Source organism: Somniosus microcephalus, chromosome 6 (assembly GCF_052327205.1).
Source record: "Somniosus microcephalus isolate GS21.2 chromosome 6, FLI_Smic_1.0, whole genome shotgun sequence".
NCBI lineage: Eukaryota > Metazoa > Chordata > Chondrichthyes > Squaliformes > Somniosidae > Somniosus > Somniosus microcephalus.
In genome coordinates this window covers 245,955,554-245,979,722 of record NC_140992.1, presented here as the reverse complement: position 1 = coordinate 245,979,722, position 24,169 = coordinate 245,955,554, and the positions used below count along the sequence as shown (strand labels likewise).

General features: G+C 43.0%; 1 protein-coding gene across 2 annotated transcripts in view; it reads left to right on the top strand.

The window, feature by feature from the left end:
• kars1 (lysyl-tRNA synthetase 1) overlaps positions 1-15,382 on the top strand; it is a 47,135-nt gene extending 31,753 nt beyond the window's left edge. For both annotated transcript variants that reach the window (XM_085991714.1, XM_085991715.1), the window contains 7 exons: positions 479-641; positions 1,164-1,337; positions 3,744-3,829; positions 4,401-4,486; positions 6,141-6,267; positions 8,634-8,777; positions 13,764-15,382. In XM_085991714.1, coding sequence (XP_085847840.1) covers positions 479-641; positions 1,164-1,337; positions 3,744-3,829; positions 4,401-4,486; positions 6,141-6,267; positions 8,634-8,777; positions 13,764-13,850 — 867 coding nt within the window. In that variant the 3' untranslated portion in view covers positions 13,851-15,382. The remainder of the gene's footprint in view (positions 1-478; positions 642-1,163; positions 1,338-3,743; positions 3,830-4,400; positions 4,487-6,140; positions 6,268-8,633; positions 8,778-13,763) is intronic.
• Positions 15,383-24,169: the final 8,787 nt, after the last annotated feature.

Sequence of the window (24,169 nt, the reverse complement as noted above, 5' to 3'; positions counted from 1 at the left end):
CACTTATAAAGACTTTAAGAGTATGAACATTTTTGTGTACTAATTATTCAGAAGGATGTATAGTATGTAATGAAAATACAGCATTTTGTTTCATAAATTTGAAACTGGTTTGTAATTTATTTAACTGTTAAATTTTTGTTTGTGGAAAGTGTAAAGATTTAGATGAATGGGTTTAAATAATAGTGCTTTTAAATTAAAAATGAAGGGGATATTTAGATATAAATATTTAGAAACAATAGCTCACGTCATACTAAATCTATAAACTGTATTCCGCACAGTTTCTCCTTTGTAGAAATACTACTGGGTGTGCATGAATGAGTTTGTTATAAAATAAATTGTCTTTCATATAAATATACAATCTGTGATTGCCACTTGTAGTTTTGCATGAAAACCTAACTTGTAGAGAGCAGTAATTTCAGTTGGCTGTTGTATAACCCAAGGAGGATCTCCTTAAATAAATCCTATTTTTACTTTTCAGATGTTGGTTGTGGGAGGTATAGACAGAGTGTATGAAATTGGCCGCCAGTTTAGGAATGAAGGCATTGATCTCACTCACAACCCAGAATTCACCACATGCGAGTTTTACTTGGCCTATGCTGATTATAATGACCTGATGCAAATCACTGAGAAACTTCTTTCGGGTTAGTAATCTGATTCTTGGTGGTGTACTGAAATCATAGGAAGATTGCATTTGTTAATATCCTCGATTGTTCGATGTTACAAATCTTAAGAAGAATGATTGTTATCTTCTGGGTGATGTGATCTTAGTTTTTTTCCCCTCCCTTTGTATCCCGAAGGTGTTGAGTTCTTGCTGGAAAGTAATTCCACAGACTCCAGCTCTCGTGCTGCTATTTTACCCAAGTGATTATTATTCATGATAATAGTGAGTCTCAACAGTGAGTGTTAGTGGGCTTTTTACCTGTGGGGGAAGGGAGGGGGTGTGGACATTAATGTTTAGCCCTACCCTGTCATTACCTGATAGCCACGCCTGCATTCTTCCAGCAGGAAGTATTGCGTAATGATCTCATCCCTTACTCCATACCTCAGGGCACTGAGGCAAATTGTAGTGTCCCTACTGCTGTCTCAACAAATCAGCTAACTTGGCAAACTGTATCAAACCTAGGACCTTTTCAGAACGCAAGCATGAACTTTTGTTTTTGTAGGCATGGTTGAGCACATCACAGGCAGTTACAAGGTTACGTACCATCCTGACGGACCTGAGGGACAGAGTTGTGAGATTGACTTTACACCACCATTCAAGCGTGTCAGTTTGGCAACAGATCTGGAGAGAATTGTGGGAGTGAAATTTCCATCTACTGATCAATATGAGACTGAAGGCAAGAGTTTTTTTCCTGTAGCATTGTTTTTAACTGAAGAACTAAATAGCCAGTTGTGTGATAGCTGCTCTTCTATCCTTATTTCTAGAATCTTTGACACGGTTAATAACACGATCTCTTCCAGCACCTCTCCTCGGTTGTTGAGCTGCATGAGACTACCCTCTTACCTATTCATGCGTAGCCAGAGAATCTGCTGTAATGGCCTCTCTATCCGCCCCTGCACTGCGACCTTTGGAGCAATGTCTCCTCTAAGATGCGCGGCCGCGCTATAGTCTGCAAGGTCCCACGCAGGCCGCTTATAAGCTTTTACATTGGAACTACTGCGCATGCGCAGAAATTTAAAGGGACCCTGCATTAAAAGAGACAGGCCGTGCAGAACAAAGCGCAGCTTACAGGGGACATTGCTCTGGTGTCTCCCAAGGATCTATCCTATTTCTCATCTACATGCTGCTCCTCAGCGACATCATTCGAAGTCACAACATCAGGTTTCACATGTACACTGACGACAACTAGCTTCACCTCATCGCCATCTCTTTCGACCCCTCCACTGCCTGTGTTGCCAGACTGTTTTTCTAACATTCAGTCCTGGATGAGCTGAAATTTCCTCCAATTAAACATTGGGAAACTTAAAAACATAGAAAAATAGGAGCAGAAATAGGCCATTCGGCCCTTCAAGCCTGCTCCGCCATTCAATGAGATCATGGCTGATCCTCTATTTCAATACCATATTCCCGCTCTCTCCCCATACCCCTTGATGCCTTTTGTGTCTAGAAATCTATCGATCTCCTTCTTAAATATATTCAGTGACTTGGCCTCCACAGCCTTCTGTGGTAGAGAATTCCACAGGTTCACCACCCTCTGAGTGAAGAAATTTCTCCTCATCTCTGTCCTAAATGTCCAACCCTGTATCCTGAGACTGTGACCCCTCGTTCCCCCCCCCAGCCAGGGGAAACATCCCCCCTGCATCCAGTTTGCAGACCAAACCCAATGTCTACGGACCCTGCCACAAACTCTGTTCCCTAGCCATTGATTCCATTCCCCTCCCTGGCTACTATCCGAGTCTGAACCAGACTGTTCGCAACCTCGGCATCCGATTTGACCTTGAGCTGAGCTTCTGTCTGCACATCCTCTCCATCACAAAAATCGCCTGTTTCTACCTCCGTAATATCACCCGCCTCTGCCCCTGCCTTAGCCCATCTGCTGCTGACACCCTCAGCCATGATTTTGTTCCCTCCAGACTCAACTATTCCAATACTCTTCTGGCTGGCTTCCCATTTTCCACCCTCCATAAACTTGGAACTCATCCAAAACTATGCTGCCTGTTTCCTAACTCGCACCAAGTCTTCTTCAACTATCACCCCTGTGTTCACTAACCTACATTGGCTCCCAGTCCACCAACACTTCTATTTTAAAATTCTCATCTTCATATTCAAATCCCTCCATGGCCTCGCCCCTCCCTCTCTCAGTAACTTCCACCAGCCCCACAACCCTCCGAGAACTCTGCGTTCCTCCAACTCTAGCCACTTGTGCATTCCCCACTTCTTTTGCCTCACCATTGGTGGCTGTGCTAAGCTCTGGAATTCCCTCCCAGACCTCCTAACCCCGCTCTCCTCCTTTAAGATGCTCCTTAATGTCTAACTCTTTGACCAAGCTTTCAGTCACCTGTCCTAATATGCCCTTCTTTGGCTCAGTGCCAATTTTTGTCTGATTAGTCTCCAGTGAAGCACCTTAGGACGTTTTCCTATGTTAAAGGTGCTATATAAATGAAAGTTGTTGTAGAATCTGTGAAATGACATAGAATGTACAGCACAGAAACAGGCCATTCGACCCAACAGGTCTATGCCGGTGATTATGCTCCACATGAGCTTCCTCCCACCTCTTCATCTAACTCAATCAGTATAACCTTCTATTCATGGTTTAATCTAGCTTCACCTTAAATGTGTCTATGCTTAACCACTCCTTGTGCTAGCAATTTTCTGTTTTCATAACTTATGGCTTCTTTCAGTTAAGCCCTGTGTGATATAACGTTTCTATTTAATTAATTTTAACACCGCGCCTTTTGGGCAGGAGAGAATGACACTGTCAAGTCACGTTAAACAGTTGCTTTATTGACATCTCGGTTTCCACATCTTAATCAGTTTCACGAATTGTGCAAAGTAATCGTTAGTAGGTCAAGTACCCACATGAAAATTTCTCCCTAATTCTGAGAGGGTTAGGGGGAAGATGGGAGTTACTTTTACAATGAGTTTGTTGACTGCAATCAAAGTTCAACAAAAATACCAACATTTGTGTATTTTAATAATTAGCAAAACACTTCAAATGTGACAACATTTAATTTTCTTCATTAGAGCTGTAAGTAAAGTTTTACCTGCTGTAAAATGAACTCCCTTCATTTTGTGTAAACAGAGGCCCGTAAATTCTTCGATGACTTATGCATTCAGAAAGGCGTTGAATGTTCACCTCCGAGGTCTACAGCCAGGCTTTTGGACAAGGTACGAGTTGAAAATACAATAAGAAACCCCAAGTCAGCACACAGTCAAGAGCCTGATGACGAGGCTGTAACAAAGTTGTTGAAATGCCAAACTAACCTGCAAGAGCAGTGCCCACGTGGTTTATTAATGTAATTTCAATCACAAGATGTATTACTATTTTGGAATACAGGAAACTTTGTGATATCCGGCACCGATGGGACCGAGCTGTTGCCGATCTATCAAAACTGCCGGACATACAAAGTTAATGTTGAAGCATACGGAGCTTTCTAAAATAGATCATTACTGTACTCCAGCCTTTTTTTAATGGTCATTTTCCCCCCACTTCTGCATCATTCATCCCATCGCTTTTTATTTGTCATGTCTAGTAAATTCAATATAGACAATGCAAAAAGCAAAATAATTTGTGTAAAGCAAATTTCCCTTAAATTCCAATTCCCTGAAATAAGGGGACCTCCACAAGCTAGCTTGCCACCATCTTGGTGGGCACCTGCTTTACTGACTGGGGTTTACAGTATATTTTAAATAACAAATTTAGTTAGGGCTCTATTTAATTACTATCATTTTGTTTCAGTTGGTTGGTGAATTCCTGGAGGTTACTTGTATTAACCCAACATTCATCTGCGATCACCCTCAGATCATGAGCCCATTGGCCAAGTGGTAAGATTTAAGGCAAATAAGACCAGGAGTAACACAACATTTGTGTTTCAGCAGTGCTCTAAACTCATTAACTTTTGGAAGTGGGGAGAGGAACTAAAATGCAACTAGTCTGTGGTATGACTATCTGGGTGGGCGGGTGGGGGGGGGGGGGGGGAGGAACCCTCCAGTCCAGACATATTCTATTCTGATATAGCAATTTATTTGTCATGAGGTATGTACACCTTAAGATTTTGTGTCACTGATATAATTGTGTACTGGAAAATATGACCAAATAGTCTAGTCACGTAGTGATGTTTTTCTACCAGTGTGAGAATGTTTTCAGTGCATGGACTGCCTGTGACTTAAATCCCCCCCAGACATATTTAGGATGACTAATATGTTCTCGTCTGGGTTTGACATGTCCCGCTACAAATGAGCCTGCTGTCAACTGGTGAAAATATGGTGGTCAGGGCACTTGAGAAGAAATGTGAAATAAATGGTCCGAGCTGCAGTCAGGCTTGGTTTATTCACATATGTTGGATCTTTTATGGATTGGCGATCACTAGATCAGACAAAAAAAAAGTGCTAGGAGAGCAAACTTCAAGTCAAACCAAGCCAAATTCCAGGAATCAAATGTTGTGCCTGTCTGTCAAATTGTCTAGTGATCCTACAGTTACAGAACTGCTGTTTGCAGCATTGTTCCTTCTCCTTTGTTTAAAGTGGTGGTGAATAGAAGTCATGTTGGCAAACAGACTTAATAACCAGCTGATGTTGCACGCTTGGCTCAGCAGGACACTAAGCATTTGGAAATCTAATTTTAAACATGAACATTAATTTTAAATAGAGCTGTGAATGCTGAGGGTCTTGAAAGAAGCAGTTCTAAATGCGTAAAGTGCCAGCGAGCAATTTGAGTGTAACATTAGATAGCTACTGTGTCTGTCTGTCAGCCAAGTGCTCCATTCACCAATGCTCTTAGAATAATCTGAGATATATGGGGAAATTTTCTTCTACTGTGCAATTGAGTGTTTTGAGTTACACTGTTGGAGCAAAAATAACCAGCAGCACGGTGAATTGACTACCCCCAATTTCATTGTTGCTAATGGGTGAGGGGCATTGAGAATCATGATGCTTAGTTGCAACAAAATTATGGATTAGCTGGTCTTTACTGTACATCAGTTTCATATGTAGATAGATTCCCATACATTCAGGTCAATGAGCCTCCAATAACCCAGAAGTAAAAACAGAAAATGCTGGAAATTCTCAGCAGTTCAGTCAGGATCTGTAAAGAGAGCAGATTATGCTGTTCCAGGTATGTATACTTCATCAGTCCAGTTCTGAAGGGTGCATACCTGAAACTTGGGCATAATTCCCATTCTGACCATTTGCTGTAAATGTTCTAAGTTTTGTGTGTGATTTGAATGGCAGTAGTTTGCCAATAATAATGTGTGATTTATCTTAATTCTGACTATGAATCTATGATTATCAAGGCCACTATTCAGCATGAGGCTGGAGGGGATGCCAAACACTCAATCTAAAAAAAACACCACACCGCTGATTCTTAAATGTTGTACTACTAGTAAAAACAAGTTTCTGTTCGAAGGACTGTGAATTTATTTGTTGTATTAACTCAATAAAATTGTAAATATACTTGTGTTTGCTTTTTGATCTGTTTTAGGCATCGTACCTTTAAGGGTTTGACAGAGCGCTTTGAACTTTTTGTTATGAAAAAGGAGATTTGCAATGCGTATACCGAATTGAACGATCCTATTAAACAGCGAGAGCTATTTGAAGAACAGGCTATGGTATTGTACCATTCATGATGGATAGAGAGAAGAAATTCTGACTGATTCTATTTTCTTAAACCAAAACTATTTCAAGTAACTGAGAAAGGTTTCCCAGTTTTCAAAGTACAAAACTGTCTGTAATTTGGTACAAATTACTACATTCAGAAGTAAAAAAAATAACATTGGTGCTATATTAAAGCTTGAATTAAGTCATATTGCTAGGGCAGAGTAGGGAGCTTTATTCTGATCTAGGAGTTCGTGAAACTAATTAGAGGTGTTTTTTTTTTTAAAAAGCAAATGTTCTATTTTTCACAGCTGACACTCCCTGCCTTGATCAGCACAAATAATCACCCAAAAACTCATTTCTGAAAAAATTAGAGTAACAATAAGAATCTCCCCCTAAGACAGTAACCCAAATGCATTCAACAGCCCTGTTGCAAAATAGGACCTCGCTGTACTGAACTTTGGATTCACAAAAAACATTCCTGTCACAGTGACACACAATCCTGTGAGCAATTCTCCATTTGTCTTTATTGTGATGTCTGTTACGCCGCTAATTGTAACTAAGCTTAACTGTTTGAATTACATGGATCTGTTCTTGATGCTGTTCCCCTATCAATGGAGGCACGTGAAACTCAAGTCAAATTTAACAGCATTACCAGCTTAACAAACATCATTGAAAATCCAAACAGATCATTGCTTGCAGCAGGATGAGTCACTAGGGCCTGGTATAGCTTTGGTAAGACCAGTTTTTTTAAATGAGAATGGAGCTCCATAGGGTGAAGTCCAACTGTACACATGTTTTATTTGAACTAATTAAATACTCTTCCGTTTGTCACTCTTCAGTTATCTGGTTAGATTTACTAATGGAAATGTGTATTATATATTACGGTTGGACAGTTGACTATGTCCTCCATATTCCACAGTCCGTAAATGTGGGTAAATTGCATTTATATCTATTAAAATAGTTGCGTGTGTAGCAACATTTCATTTTAAAAAGCACTGAAAATTCATGTCCTATCTCAATGGGAAAATGCATTATAAAAGTGCAATACCAGTTCTGCATGTAGGTGGCACTGTGGGGATTTTCCATGTTGACTGTCAATGTATTGCTGGCTGCTGAAACAATCTACCTGTGTATAGTATAGGAAGAATTAATGGTTTAAAAAAAAAAAAAAACAGGTTGAGTCACTGCAGAGCAGCCTATTTCACTGAATACCCTTGTCTCAGCCAGCAGCCTTATTGGCATAAGCTTAAAAGTAAAGAGGTGACGAAGTTTAGAAGTAAATTAATTTAAAAAAATTATTGCCCCCTTACAGCTCTTCCAGACATGCCACTCCGCCGCCTGACATTTCTGTGTTGAGAAAGAACCAGAGAAATCACTCACTCTGCCTCATCTCACCTGTTCGCACACCTACCCGTCAACGCATCTACAAGGCCCCTCCAGCACACTGGGCCTACCCAACCCCTCCATCTTGCTTGGCCACATGCTCTCCAGCCTGTTGAATTGCCCACTTTCCTGGTGACCCGATGCGAGCTCCTGGTTTTGCGAGTCTGCTGAGCTGGTCTGTTTATCGCCCAGAAACTTGCTCAGCTGCCCCCTTTGGCTCCAGTTAGACAAAACACCTGTATCTTTAGTTTGGTGTGTCCAAAAGCAGTTTTAAATAATGCATTTTCCCTTTCCAGTGGCTAATGGCAACAAATGACATCCACCCGTAAGTTTGGTGGGGTGGGGGTGGAAGAAGTAAATAGGTTTAAAAGAGAGAAAAATCAGATGGCAGTGTTGCTTAGTGCTGAGGATGGGAGCATGTTTTGCCCCTATTCTCACCCCATTGACCATCATCCACCCCATGAGCTTGATTTTGCCTCTTGTCTTCCCCCCACAATTAACACCTCTACCCCCCCCCCTGCAATCATCAACATTGCAACTACCCCTGTTCTCAATACTGCTCGCCACCCCCTTCCCCCATCTCCCTCCTCTTCTAGAATGTGTGACTTTCAAATGGGGACTGAATTACCTCTGCGTGCTTTGGTTCAATTGTCCCTCACCCTCTAACCTCATTTCACCCAAACACCGCACAATCTTGAGTCTCCATGTGCAACACCACAGGAAATCGCCGAATAAATTATAACCAAGTCCACATTTCTGACCAGTGCTTATGATGTGAACTAAATTGATCTGAATATCATGGAAAGAAAATCAACATCAGTTGGCATTTACTGAGAATTTTGTTTACAATTAAATCAAAATTATGTAGGGACCCAGTTTTTTAAGTTGGCAAGTTTGACCCTATTTAAGGTCAAGGGAATGCTCAAAGAAACATGATTGATTTTTGTGCCTTTACACTTTTTTGTTGAATACCTTTTTTTTAATGTTACTGCAGGCTAAAGATGCTGGTGATGATGAAGCCATGTTTATTGATGACAACTTCTGTACTGCTTTGGAGTACGGACTTCCTCCCACAGCTGGCTGGGGCATGGGCATAGACAGGCTCACCATGTTCCTGACTGATTCTAATAATATCAAGGTAAATTGATTTCTTACATTTAAAAAATGTAAGTGCAATGTTTCTGCTTTATTATTAAAACACCCAGATTCTGCACTGAACTGGCTTGAACCAGGGCAACATTTGGGGTTCTACAGCTGGTTTCAACATTTCAGGGCATGTTGTCCAAAACTATTCAAGTGGCCCAAAAGTCAAACCACAAAGTATCTTTTGAGTAGTTGTAAAAAAAACAGTTATGTCCTATAAAATTGGGTGTGTAATTTTGGTTGAATATTGCTCCTCTTCTACTTTGGTATGCTACTGAGCCATATAGATCAGGCAGATCGTGAGTTCAAACCCAAATCTGTGTTAAGTTAGATAACCTCAAGGCAGCAGTAAGGATGCTACCATTGAGTTTAGCATCCCTGGGTTATGGGAGGAAAGAAAGAAAATAAGGCAAGTTTCTGTGCTGGAAATTGTGAATGTGTGGTTGTTGCACGAAGACAGGATTGGACTTTGTTGTGATACTTTCTGGCTTTTGAGGAATGGCTGCTTGAATGAAGTACTGGACAACTTCTGTGGCTATAGAAATGTACCCCAGCCCCAGTTAGCAGGGGTGAGGTAATTAAAAATCTGGTAACTCACTGATAACCTAATTCCTAGTAACCAATTTATTTAAAATAAAATGTACTCATAACTCCAATAAAATTAACTTCCCACTCTTCTTCATTCTTTTCTATAGGCAGGTTAGACTTTTTAATGAAATATATTTTAAAAACTACATGAACTACATGAGCCTTTGAGCAAGACTGGTTGAAGTACTGGTAATGGTTTCCTCTCCTCAGGCACTGTCCCTCTTTCCTTCAAAACTATCATCACTCTGTTCCTCAAAAAAACCATCGTGATCTATTCATCCTCTCGCAACAACTGCTTTGTCTCCAATCTAAGGTCCTCGAATGTTTTGTTGCCTCCCAGCTGGGTGAACATCTCTTCGAGTTCTGTTTGATTTCTTAATACCAAAATGACCCTAGCCAAGATTACAAGTGATATCCTCTAGGATTATTGTGTATTATCACTACTCATTCTCCTTCAAGATTGATCAAACTAAACTCCTCCACTACCTCTCCTCTGTTGTCTAATGGGACTGCCCTTGTATGATCCCATTCCTCCATACCCAAACGTAGCCAGACCACCGTGGCAGCACGGTGGCATAGTGGTTAGCACTGTTGCCTCACAGCGCCAGGGACCCGGGTTCGAATCCGGCCTCAGGCGACTGTCTGTGTGGAGTTTGCACATTCTCCCCGTGTTTGCGTGGGTTTTCTCCGGGTGCTCCGGTTTCCTCCCACAGTCCAAAGATGTGCGGGTTAGGTTGATTGGCTATGATAAATTGACCCTTAGTGTTAGGGGGATTAAATACATGGGGTTACGGGGATAGGGTGGGATATGTGTTGGTGTAGGGGTTACGGGGATCGGGTGGGATATGTGTCGGTGCAGGCTCGATGGGCCGAAATGGCCTCTATCTGCACTGTGGGGTTTCTGTGATTCTGTGATATATATCACGGTCCTTCATCGTCACTGAGTCAAAATCCTGGAATTCCACTATGGCAGCACCAATACTATAAGGATTTCAGCAGATTAGGAAGGCGGCTGCCCACCACCATTGGCTCAGGACAATGCTGGGCAATAAATGTAGACTTCCCCATATCATCCACATCTGAGAACAATTTTTAAAAAACACTCGAGTAGTGGTTTCTACTCCTCTCCTGCACTTGCATCCGGAGTTCCCCAAGGATCTATGCTTGGCCCCCCTTATCTACCTGCTGCCCCTAACCAGCATCACAAAGACACGGGTCAGCTTTCATATGTATGCTGTTGACACCTACCTCTACCTCGCCCATCAGTTTTCTTGACCGCTCGATTTCCCCATGCCAAGAAACTGCTTGTCTGACATCATTTTGAATAAGTCATAACTTCCTCCAGCTCCACATAGGGAAGACATCATCTTAGACCCATGCTAAAAACTCCTCTCCCTTGCAATTGGCTCTGTCTTGCTCCCCAGCCTTTACATCAGGCTGACCTAGACCATTCGCATCCCTGGTGTCCTGTCGGATCCTCTGCTGAACTTTAAACCCCACATCCAATCCAGTAACCGAGACTGCTACTTTGTCCTGTTTCCACAACATTGCCCACCTCTGCCTCAACTTCGTTCCATCCCTTGTACATGTCTTTGTCATCCAGATTCAAACACTGCAAAGCACTGTTTGCTAGTCTCCCACCCTCCACTCTGCAAAAACTCTGACTTGTTCAAACCTCTGCTGGAACTATTCTGTCCCGTGCTAAATCTTGTTTGTCCATAACACTAGATATTATATTGGGTTCAGCGTAACTGGCCATTCCTGTAAGAAGACCTTGCATCCCCTATGAGTGTTCCTTTTGACTGACACTTTATTATAGTACTGAGTGCTACATTGGCAGAGTGCCATCTTTAGGATGAGACGTTAAGCCATGGGCCGTGTCTGCCGATTGAGGTAGATGTGAAAGATCCCATAATATTCAAAGAAGAGCAGGGAGTTCTCCTGGTGTCCTAGTCAACATTCATCTCACAACTAACACCACTAAAACAGATTAATTGGTCATTTATCTCCTTTGCTATTTGTGGAACCTTGTACACAACTTAGCTGCTGCATTTGTCTAAAAATAACTACATAGAGTCACAGAGTTATACAGCACAGAAAGAGGCCCTTCGGCCCATCGTGTCTGCGCCAGCCATCAAGCCCTATCTATTCTAATCCCATTTTCCAGCACTTGGTCCGTAGCCTTGTATGCTATGGCATTTCTAGTGCTCATCTAAATGCTTCTTGAATGTTGTGAGGGTTCCTGCCTCTACCACCCTTTCAGGCAGTGAGTTCCAGATTCCAACCACCCTCTGGGTGAAAAAGTTTTTCCACAAATCCCCTCTAAACCTCCTGCCCCTTGCCTTGAAACTATGCCCCCTGGTTATTGACCCCTCTACCGAGGGGAAAAGTTCCTTTCTATCTACCCTATCTATGCCCCTCATATAATTTTGTACACCTCAATCAGGTCCCCCCTCTGCCTTCTCTGCTCTAAGGAAAACAACCCCAGCCTGTCCAGTCTCTCTTCATAGCCGAAACGCTCCAGCCCAAGTAACATCCTGGTGAATCTCCTCTGCACCCTCTCCAATGCAATCACATCCTTCCTATAGTGTGGCGACCATAACTGCACACAGCATTCCAGCTGTGGCCTAACTAGCGTTTTGTGCAGCTCCATCATAACCTCCCTGCTCTTGCCTTCATTAGCCGAGGCATAGAATACAAGTATCCCATATGCCTTCTTAACCACCTTATCTACCTGTCATGCTACCTTCAGGGATCTATGTACATGCACACCAAGGTCCCTCTGACCCTCTGTCTTTCCTAGGGTCCTGCCATTCATTGTGTATTCCCTTGCCTTGTTAGTCCTCCCAAAATGCATCACCTCACACTTTTCAGGGTTAAATTCCATTTGCCACTGTTCCGCCCATCTGACCAACCCATCTATATCGTCCTGTAGCCCGAGGCTTCCCTCCTCGCTATTTACCACTCCACCAATTTTCGTGTCATCTGCGAACTTACTGATCATACCTCCTACATTCATATCTAAAGTAATTCACTGGTTGTGAAGTGAGGACATGATGAGTGCTATATAAATGCAAGTAGCTCTGACTGAAAATCACCACATCTTTACTTGAACATAAACAGCTAAAAGAGCAGTACTCAGTATAAATATATTTATAGCAATTATAAACTTTTACTGATCTCAATGTCAAAACAACAGATGCTTCTCTGGTGCTAACCCTCAATATAAGACTGATCATTAAAACACAGTTGCTTACTCCTTATGTGTCAACTCATACCAGAGACTCCTCTGACTAGACTTCTATCTCTTGATCCCTTCCGGCTGTCTAATGAGCTGACTGCAGGCAGCCAAATATAAACTTACAGCCTGTCACTCTTGGCAACATAGTTTGTTCGTCAAATGGCCTACATAGAATCATGGCCCTGCCCCTCTCTGGAACCTGCCTCAAATCTTCAACAAAGATATAGTGGTCAATCAAACCTGTGTATTACTCTTAAAAAGATCTCCCGGATGTCGGTCACTTAGAATGTTTGAATTGAATGTATAGATCCATTTCTGAGAAACCGATTAATCTGTTCTACCATTTTGACCAACCTGTGTTTGCAAGAAATTAAAACTTTTCTAGGTAGTTATGACAGCTGGACAGAATGACATTGGCAGTTTTGCATTTAAGACATTAGCATGCTTAACTATTTTTCCACAGGAACAAACTAATGATACAAATTAACGCCTTAGACATCCAGACCATAATGTATATTCTTTACAGCTTGCAGAAGCAAGCAATTTCAACCCTGTGACTACTGAGAGAGAATCCAATAAATAATCCATCACCGATGGGGTTTAAAAAAAAAAAAAAAAAATTGTTCCTGGGATTTAGGCAATGCTCTTGAGTTGTCCCAAGGCCATGTGGGATAGGTGTCATGTGGGGTAGGCCAGATCAGGTAGGAGTAGCAAAATCCCTTCCTTGAACAACATTAGTGAACCAGATGATTTTTTTTTACCCACATCTGGCTTGTTTCAATATCATTTTCTGAATTACCAGATTTATTGAATTCAATTTTACAACTTGCCAAGGTGGAATTTGAAATCAGTACCTCTGGGCTTCTAGTCCACTACCATAACCACTACCCCCTAAAATGGCTGCCAATGCAATGGAACCAACTCTTGATTTAAAAGGTTACCCTTAAACATCAACATTTAAAATTGTGTGTGGGGTTAGTTTCAGGTCATAATATACAGAGCATTTTTTATTTTTTTCCAATCTGTATTCAGTGACCAGTTGTCTTAAGCTTGTTTGGTTAAGTCTGAAATCTGAGCTTAGGTATATCTTTAAAGATTCTTAAAAGCTGTAATATTACAACATTAATTTCACATTGTGTTGTGCAACTTTAGGAAGTTTTGTTCTTCCCAGCAATGAAACCAGAGGACAACAAAAAGGAAACTGCAGATTCAACGGAAAGTGGACATGCAGCAGAATAGGAGCAAAGCTGTTCAGCTTGGATCACAGAATGATAATTGCATCACCACACTTCTTTTCATTAAAAATGTTATCTCCTAGCTGCAAGTTTGGAAAGATTTGGAAACGTTAAGATTTATTTGTTTCCCTCCCCTCACCCTTTTGAGACTTTTTTATTAAAATAATACTGATGATATTTGCATACTTATTTACAATGTAGGCTTGACATGCTATAAATGTATATTGTATCTACCCAATGTACTTTCAACGATGCTGATATTTCCAGATCGTGTTTTGTTTTGCAACAACCTCCATCCTTATAAGTCACTTCATATCAGGAGAACCAGATTTTTAATTGTTACGTTTAACATCTTTTTATACCATATTTCTGCACTATGCCCAGATTTGTTTCTTGTATGCAGCTGAATTTTCATATTACAGTGAATGGGACTGTACTGGTGAGTCACTGAATAAATGATAGCAACGTAATGGAACACTGTGATTATATACCCTAACCGTATAGCAACGTAATGGAGCACTGTGTGATTATATACCCTAACCGTAGACTGCAGCCTTTTTTATTATACATTTGGATTGCTTTAATAGCTCAGTGGGTAATGACATGTGATGTGGTACAAGACATGTAGACCACAAAGGTCGCACATTCGATTCCTACTCTATACTGAGCAGATCTCGGCCGGAGTGGGGGGTGCAACAAGTGTCTTTGGGCTAGGAAATCAATTCATTAGTTTGCCAATCCAACTTCTGTCAAAAGCCTGCCTGATTCGTTACCATTCTAGTTGATGGAATCTTGAGACTACGCTCAGTTACTTAGCCCAAACCTGTGCATCTTGTATATGCCTATAAGTGAAGTTAGTCAACAAGTGGTGAGCTGAGCTGCTATTGCTCACTGAACTGGATCTTTCAATTATCAGACAAAGGAGACTTTCAAAAAATAAAACTAAATATGCTGGAAATCTAAAATAAAACAGAAAATGCTGGAAACACTCAGGCAGCATCTGTGGAGAAAGGATGGTCGGGTTAACGTTTCAGCTCTATGACTCTTCATTAGAAGCTAAACAATTTGGAACCAACTCTTTCTGCATCATGAATCGGCCACTTCAAAGTCACTGCATAATTAAACTCAAGTTCACACATGGAGAGATGAGCAACGTACCCACAGAAAGCAGCCGAGGTAGAGCAACCAAGCCTCACAACGGTCATGACTCCCAGTTACATACAATTACTAAGATGTAGATGTTTCCTTTGTGCTAAATAGAATTAACATTGTGTGGATGGATAAATGTGCTGATCGCAGGAAGCAAACTAGGCACTGACTCTTGTGTTGTGCAGATTGTACCGTACTTGAGTTTTGATCACATGAATTTCAAGTTGCTTTGGTGTTTTACAAAAATTTTTTGTCTTTCTGTAGTGTGTGTGCACTTTTTCATTAAAATTGCTTAATTTGTACAAATGTGTTTCTTTCAAACAAAAACTTTAAATTAAGAGGAAGAGACTATATTAAAATTTCTGCTAAGACTTCTCATTTTGTTGGTAGCATTTACAAGAACAATAATATGGCTTCAGTTTTTCTGTTTGCCATTTACTTTTGATTTTAATTACTACAATAAAATGTAGAATTTAGTTTGCACTTTCATATCTAGTTTTATATCTATTTAGAGGGACAGTTTGCACTCTAGCTCGAGTTAGTTGACATTTGGCTCAGTTGTATAGTACTCTCATCTCTAGGCTTACATTTCAGTGCAGTTGGAGGAAGTGCTGTCGTCCGGATAAGAAATTAAACTGAGGCCTGTCTGGACATAAGAACATAAGAAATAGGAGCAGGAGTAGGCCAATTGGCCCCTCGAGCCTGCTCCGCCATTCAAGATCATGGCTGATCTGATCCTAACCGCCAATCCACTATGACAGGACTATCTCCTGAATCTAACAGAATTAGACACACGAAACAGGAGCAGGATCAGGCTACACGGCCCCTGGGCCCGCTCCGCTACCCACAGGGCCATGACCGATCCGAACCTAGACTCATGTCCAAATTCCTGCCCGCTCCCCGTAACCCTTAATTCCCTTTTCTTCTAGGAAACTGTCTATTTCTGTTTTAAATTTATGTAATGATGTAGCTTCGACAGCTTTTTGGGGCAGCATATTCCATGGACCTACCACCCTCTGAGTGAAGTAGTTCCTCCTCATCTCAGTTTTGAAAGAGCAGCCCCTTATTCTAAGACTATGCCCCCTAGTTCTAGTTTCACCCATCATCGCGAACATCCTCCCCGCATCCACCCGATCCAACCCCTTCACAATCTTATATGTTTCAATAAGATTGCCTCTCATTCTTCTGAACATGAAAGGTGGTGTATGAATTCAAGTTCTTGCAGGGTATTTAGTAGTCAATTCTGACTCTTCAATTGTTGGACGCTGACACCATATTGGTAATAGTTATGACTTTTTATTTGACACAAGTAAGAATGAATACATTACAGTATTTAAGCAGTAGTTTACAAAGGACAAATTAAGAGTTATGCTACCCTGTTCTTTGGATAAAAGTTGCGATGCCGTCGCACATTCCCGTTCACCTTTCCCTGGTGCTTTCTTTCTAGTGTTCTACAAGATTCTCTTCTCATTCATTCACTTATATACCTTTCCTTTCCCCCCCCCCTCTCTGCCGTTCCGCAGCAAATTTCCGCCAATCACCAACTGTCCTCTTTGTTTCCATAACATCCAAGTGCAAAGTTTTACAACTTTTATACCACTCCAGCCATTAGCTATCCTGTGCCTTCAGCATTTGGTCAAAAAGCAATTTATCAAAGGGGACAGCAGTTCCAACTGAAGCCTGAGTCATTTAACCCTTTCAAAATCAATTGCTCTAAATATATATTTAAACTATTATACTAAACCTATATTTCTGTACAATTTCAATATGTTTTTCTGTCATTAAGGCACTGGAATGTGGTTTCACGCGTATCTGCTGCTTGTCTGGACTTTAGAGCCCAAGCAGAGTTAGCGTGGTTTTATGAAGGGGAAATCATGTTTGACAAATTTGCTGGAGTTCTTTGAGGATGTAATGAGCAGGGTAGATAAAGGGGAACCAGTGGATGTGGTGTTTTTGGATTTCCAGAAGGCATTCGATAAGGTGCCACATAAAAGGTTACTGCACAAGATAAGAGCTCACGGCGTTGTGGGTAATACATTAGCATGGATAGAGGATTGGCTAACTAATAGAAAACAGAGTCTGGCTAAATGGGTCATTTTCCGGTTGGCAAACGGTAACTAGTGGGGTGTCACAGGGATCAGTGCTGGGGCCTCAACTACTTACAATCTATATTAATGACTTGGATGAAGGGACCGAGTGTAATGTAGCCAAATTTGCTGATGATACAAAGATAGGTGGGAAAGCAAGTTGTGAAGAGGACACAAAGAATCTGCAAAGGGATATAGGCAGGCTAGGTGAGTGGGAAACATTTGACAGATGGAGTATAATGTGGGAAAGTGTGAGGTTATCTAATGTAAGAAAAATAAAAAAGCAAATTATTATTTAAATGTTGAGAGATTACAAAATGCTGCAGTACAGAGGGACCTGGGGGTCCTTGTGCATGAAACACAAAAAGTTAGCATGCAGGGTACAGCAAATAATAGAAAAATAGGAGCAGGAGTAGGCCATTTGACTCTTTGAGCCTGCTCCGCCATTCAATATGATCATGGCTGATTCTCTACCTCAATACCATATTCCCCCTCTCTCCCCATACCCCTTGATGCCTTTTGTGCCTAGAAATCTATCTCCTTAAATATAGTCAGTGAATTGGCCTCCACAGCCTTCTGTGGTAGAGAATTCCACAGGTTCACCACCCTCTGAGTGAAGAAATTTCTCCTCATCTCACTCCTAAATGTCCTACCCTGTATCCTGAGACTGTGACCCCTCGTTCTCGACCCCCCCCGCCCCCCCAAGCCAGGGAAACATCCTCCCTGCATCCAGTCTGTCTAGCCCTGTCAGAATTTTATACGTTTCAATGAGATCCCCTCATTCTTCTAAACTCTAGTGAATACAAGCCTAGTCGACCCAATCTTTCCTCATACGACAGTCCTGCCATCCCAGGAATCAGTCTGGTGAACCTTCGTTGCACTCCCTCTATAGCAAGTATATCCTTTCTTAGGTAAGGAGACCAAAACGGCACACAATACTCCAGGTGTGATCTCACCAAGGCCCTGTATAACTGTAGTAAGACATCCTTGCTCCTGTAATCAAATCCTCTTGCAATGAAGGCCAACATACCATTTGCCATCCTAACTGCTTGCTGCACCTGCATGTTTGCTTTCAGTGACTGGTGTACAAGGACACTCGGGTCCCTTTGTACATCAACATTTCCCAATCTATCACCATTTAAATAATACTCTGCCTTTCTTTTTTTCTACTGAAGTGGATAACTTCAGATTTATCCACGTTATACTGCATCTGCCATGTGTTTGCCCACTCACTCAACTTGTCTAAATCGCCTTGAAGCCTCTTTGCATAATCAGGAAGGCAAATGGAATGTTGGCCTTTATTGCAAGGTGGTTGGAGTATAAAAGCAGGGAAGTCCTGCTACAACTGTACAAGATATTGGTGAGACCACACCTTGAGTACTGCGTACAGATTTGGTCTCCTGATTTAAGGAGGGATATACTTGCATTGTAGGCAGTTCAGGGAAGGGTCACGAGGTTGATTCCTGAGATGAAGGGGTTGACTATGAAGAAAGGTTGGGCCATATATACTCATTGGAGTTTAGAAGAATGAGAGGTGTTCTTATTAAAACATATAAGATACTGAGGGGACTCGACAAGGTAGATGCAGAGAAGGGGCCAGAAATTCAGGTCCCCACGGGTGAGTACGCGCTGTGTACTCGCATGTAGGGCCAACGAAAGTGCCGGTTTCGTGCATGCACTGCGCATGTGCTAGAAACCGGAACTTCCATTCCCTTGAAGGAAGGGATTCACAGGTCAAACGCGTGCGCCAGAGAGGCAGCGCGTACGCCTGGAACTTCCGATTTTTACAGGTTTCTCCGGGAGGGTAAGTCCCTAGCAGCTGCGCATTTAAAAAGCAGTCGCAAGGCCTGCTTTTAACAAGGTAAGTGGTGAATTGAGTAAAATTAAAACATTTTTTCCACAGGTTTATTATTTTTTAATACTTTAAAGAAAGGTAAGTTTATTTTTAGCCCTGTTAAAAACTGTAATTTTTTCAAAATTTTATTGTTTAAAATAGTTATTTTATGTAATTTATAGTTATTTTAAAAATGTGATGTTTTTTAAAATTTATTTGAAGTTTTAGTTAGGTTTTGGGGCCGATCTCTATTCATAGATTTGACAGGTCTTCCTGTCAAATCTATGAATAGATTCCCTGCTCCGATTGATTCCCCATGGCCCACGTGATCCCAGGGGACGCTGCGAACTAACCTCGCCACTGGGATACGCAAGCACTGCTCAGCGGCAGCTGGAGGAGGCCCAGGATCAGAATCCCACGCAGCCCCACAGCACAACGGCAGGCGCGCTATGTAAGTACAGGTCAGGGGCTTGCGCCTGCGGGAAGCCTCCAACCTGAATTTCTGGCCCAAGATGTTTCCCCTGATGGGGAAATCTAGAACTAGGGGGCATAGTTTCAGAATAAGGGGTCGCCCATTTAAAACTGAGATGAATCTGTGGAATTCTCTGCCCCAGAGAGCTGTGGAGGCTGGGTCATTGAATATATTTAAGGTGGAGATAGACAAATTTTTGAACAATAAGGGAGCTGAGTCCAAGATCAGATTAGCCATGATCTCATTAAATGGCGGAGCAGGCTCGAGGGGCCAAATGGCGATCTCCTGCTCCTATTTCTTATGTTGTCTAAGTAGCTGTTCCACACATATTCGCTAAGACAATGAAAAGTAGCTGCATATTTGATTGGAAGAACATCATGGCTGAATCCAATCCTGCCCACACTTTCCAGCAAATGTACTAGATAGCAATCAAGAGCAGGAAGTGCCTCTTGTGGTACCTCTCCCTCTAAATATAGTTGTACGGGTGGGTAGAGTTCCCAACCAGTCACTGCCTTCAGCAACCCAGGAGAAAAATCAGGAGCATTTAAAAAAAAAAAAAATGTTTTACTCATTCTTTTTCAAACACTTTTGACCACTCACTCTGCAACACCCTGGTCCACTCCTCTATCACATCTACACCCCTTCCTGTGCAAGTGCAGGAGATGCAACAGCTGCTCTTTTATTCATTCAGTTTTGTTTATATGTTAATAAAAATATTGGAGATGGGGGTGGTGGGGTGGGGGAGGCTGTCGACTGGGGCAGAGGTCATGAGATGAAACCGCCAGGATTTCCAACCAGAGTTGGCAACTCTATCTATGGGTGAAGTGCTGAGGAGCAAAAAGCAACCACAGCAATTTAGAGCAGGAAGAAAGGAAACTAAGTAGGAGAGGGTTGTGTCAATTGCCCCTTATCCTGTTCAAGCTCATGTTCAATTCAATTTACTACATGAAATACCTTGGTCTGCACAGCAGGTGCCACATTTTTATTGATACAAGATGTAACCTGTGAATAAATAACATGCTGTTATCCAAAAAAAATATTTTGGGCCGGTTTCATTTCAATAGCTTTCAGCACATGATTCTGTCCGCTACATGTAATTGATCTAAAACCAAAAAGAAAATATTTTAAGCGACCTCACTTTTGGTCATATGCAATAATGTTCAGTTGCTTAACATACAATTTGATACCAGGTATTGAACGTGCATGTATTTCACTATTTGGTATTTATTGAAGTGATTGTCATTACATATTTACTTTCTACAAGAAGAATAAAAACAGAAAATACTGGCAACACACCGGTCAGGCAACTTTTGTGGAGAGGACAGGCAAGTTGACGTTTCAGCTGTGGACCCTTCATTTAAACATGTTTTTTTGTGGCCGTCCAATGGGCCTCTTAACCCATGTTGATTTGTTATCCCGTAATCCCACCACCAATCACATCTTCCCCTTTTAGTATTCCAAAGGGACCATTCCCTCCGTGACACCCTGGTCCTCTTCTATCACCCCCAACACCCACGGCACCATCCCGGGCAAGCGCTGGAGATGCAAGACCTGCCCTTTTACCTCCTCCCTTCCCACCGTCCAGGGCCCCAATCACTCCTTCCAGGTGAAACAGCGATTTACTTGTGCTTCTTTCAATTTAGTATACCGTAATAAAATAAAACCAGACGGACCACGCGGCATTGACCTCGGCACCGGCTACGGACACGGCAATGGCACACCCAGCCCAGTCAACCCTGCAAAGTCCTCCTCACCAACATCTGGGGACTTGTGCCAAAATTGGGAGAGGTGTCCCACAGACTAGTCAAGCAACAGCCTGACAGTCATACTCAGAATTATTCCTTTAAGCCAATGTCCCAAACTCCTCCATCACCATCCCTGGGTATGTCTTGTCCCACGGGCAGGACAGACCCACCAGGGGTGGTGGCACAGCGATATACAGTAGGGAAGGAGTGGCCCTGGGAGTCCTCAACATTGACTCCGGACCCCATGAAGTCTCATGGCTTCAGGTCAAGCATAGGCAAGGAAACCTCCTGCTGATTACCACCTACTGCCCTCCCTCAGCTGATGAATCAGTGCTCCTCCATGTTGAACACTGCTTGGAAGAAGCACTGAGAGTAGCAAGGGCACAGAATGTACTCTGGGTGAGGGACTTCAACATCCATCACCAAGAGTGGCTCGGTAGCACCACTACTGATCGAGTCCTGAAGGACATCGCTGCCAGTCTGGGCCTGCGACAGGTGGTGAGAGAACCAACACGAGGGGAAAAACCTACTTGACCTCGTCCTCACCAATCTACCTGTCGCAGATGCATCTGTCCATGACAGCATTGATAGCAGTGACCACCGCACAGTCATTGTGGAGACGAAGTCCCGTCTTCACACTGAGGACACCCTCCATCTTGTTGTGTGGCACTACCACCATGCTAAATGGGATAGATTCAGAACACATCTAGCAGCTCAACACTGGGCATCCATGAGCTGCTGTGGGCCATCTGCAGCAGCAGAATTGTATTCCACCACAATCTGTAACCTCATGGCCCAGCATATCCCTCACTCTACCATTACCATCAAGCCCGGGGACCAACCCTGGTTCAATAAGGAGTGTAGAAGAGCATGCCAGCAGCAGCACCAGGCGTACCTAAAACTGAGGTGCCAACCTGGGGAAGCTGCAACACAGGACTACATGCATGCTAAAAAGTGGAAGCAGCATGCCAAAGTCAGGGCTAAGTGATCCCACAATCAACGGATCAGATTAAAGCTCTGCAGTCCTTCACATGGCAGCTGTTGATGATTCTTCCATTCCCATTTACACCTCTTCCAGACTCAACTTTTCATAGACTCATAGAATGGTTACAGCACAAAGGCGGCCATTTGGCCCCTGGCGAATCCCAGCTAGTCCCACTCCCCTGCCCTTTCCCCGTGACCCTACAATTTTTTTTCCTTCAGATACTTATCCAACTCCCTTTTGAAAGAGAAGATTGAGTCTGCCTCCACCACCCTTTCAGGCAGTGCATTCCACTCGTTGCGTAAAGAAGTTTTTTCTTACGTCACCTTTGGTTCTTTTGCCAATCACCTTAAATCTGGTTCACCTCCTTGTAGTGTATGTACCCGTTTACCTTTAAGGGAACTATTGAATGTAACCGTTCGCCTTTAAGAGCACTATTTTAGGTGTGGCACTATTTGTTGGCTCATGTATACTGTAATACCGATAGTGACCACACCAGTATATAAGGGTTGTGATACGTTAACTAGGGCAGATTCGCCCGAACCTCTGAATAGTAAAGACCTGTTTTATTTGTTAATCTTGGAGTCTGTGTATTATTTGCAATACAACCCACAGACTTAACAATGGCGACGAGGACGATCGTACCCTGCGGCAACAGTACTTCCTAAGCTACTAAGGAGCGTCGAAGTGAGGCAACCGCCTTCGTCGTGCTGCTGGAAGAACACACGAGGCTGCAGCAACAGACAGGAAGCAGACTAGCAATGAAAGTTCATCAGCAACAGGCACAACTACCCTTTTACCATGGTGCGGAGTGCGTCGATCAACTAACAAAAGAAAGCAACCGGCGACCGCAACGACTGAGTAGGGGAAAGTGTGGAAAATATCCGGAGGATAAGGGCAGTGACCACCACAGTCGAGGGGGTGAAAAAGGCCGGACAGCGACCGGGAGCACAAGGCGCGGTGGCGATAAATAAATAAATAACTAAATAACCCGCGAAGAATCAGCCGCAGCCGGGGAGGAAAGGGCCGGACTGCGGGAGGTCGGGGAGAGGCGTTTGAATCCGCTGAGCGAGAGCCCGAGAGGGAGCGAGCAAGAGCCGCGCGAGCGGGTGAGCCAGAGCCCGAGAGGGAGCGAGCAAGAGCCGCTTCGAGCGGGAGGCGCTTCGCGAGCCAGTGATCGCACCAGCGATAAGGGCCGGGCCGCTTTGAAGTGAGGGGCGCAGCCGGACCATCGATCGCAATCCCTGATAAGGGCCGCACTCGGGCTGGTAGGGCAGAGTCGGCAGACACTGAAGGCGCGAGAGCCGCGGTGAACAGCGCGGGCCATCGATCGCGGCGGAGATAAGGGCCGCACTCGGGCTGAAAGACAGCGTCGGGGATCGGGTGAAGACCGCCAAGCGCGGGAAAACCGCCATTGAAGTGGGCGGGGAGAGCGAGAAGCGCGGGAAAGCCGCCATTTTTCGCGGGGAAACCGCTGGGGAAGAAGACAGAAGCGGGAAACCGCCATCTTAGAAAATTAATAAGAATTTTCAGAAATGCTGGTGTGTTCTCAAGAAGAGAGGAAAAATAAGAATAAGTAAAGCAATACTTGTGTTGTTCTCAAGAAGAGAAGAAAATTAATAATAAGTAAAGAAATATTTGTGCTGTTCTCGAAAAGAGAAGAAGATGCCTAAGCGAGGAAATATTAATGATTTTAATGCTGAAATAGAAGACTGGGCCACGTATGTGGAACGCATAGAAATATATTGCGTAGCCAACGAAATTGAGGATGACGACAAGGCAATAACTTTGTTAAATTCGATGGGAGCAAAAACATACGGGCTTTTGAAACATCTAATAGCACCAGTTAAACCAGTGGACCAGACCTTCGAAGAGATCGTAGCAGTGCTGAAGGATCACTTGAACCCCACACCGTTGATGCTGGCTGAACGATTTAAATTTTACACCAGAACCCAGAGGCAAGATGAAAGCAATGCGGAATACTTAGTCGAACTGCGTAAGCTAGCGAAATACTGCCAGTTTGGAGGGAATTTGACAGAGGCGCTGCGGGACAA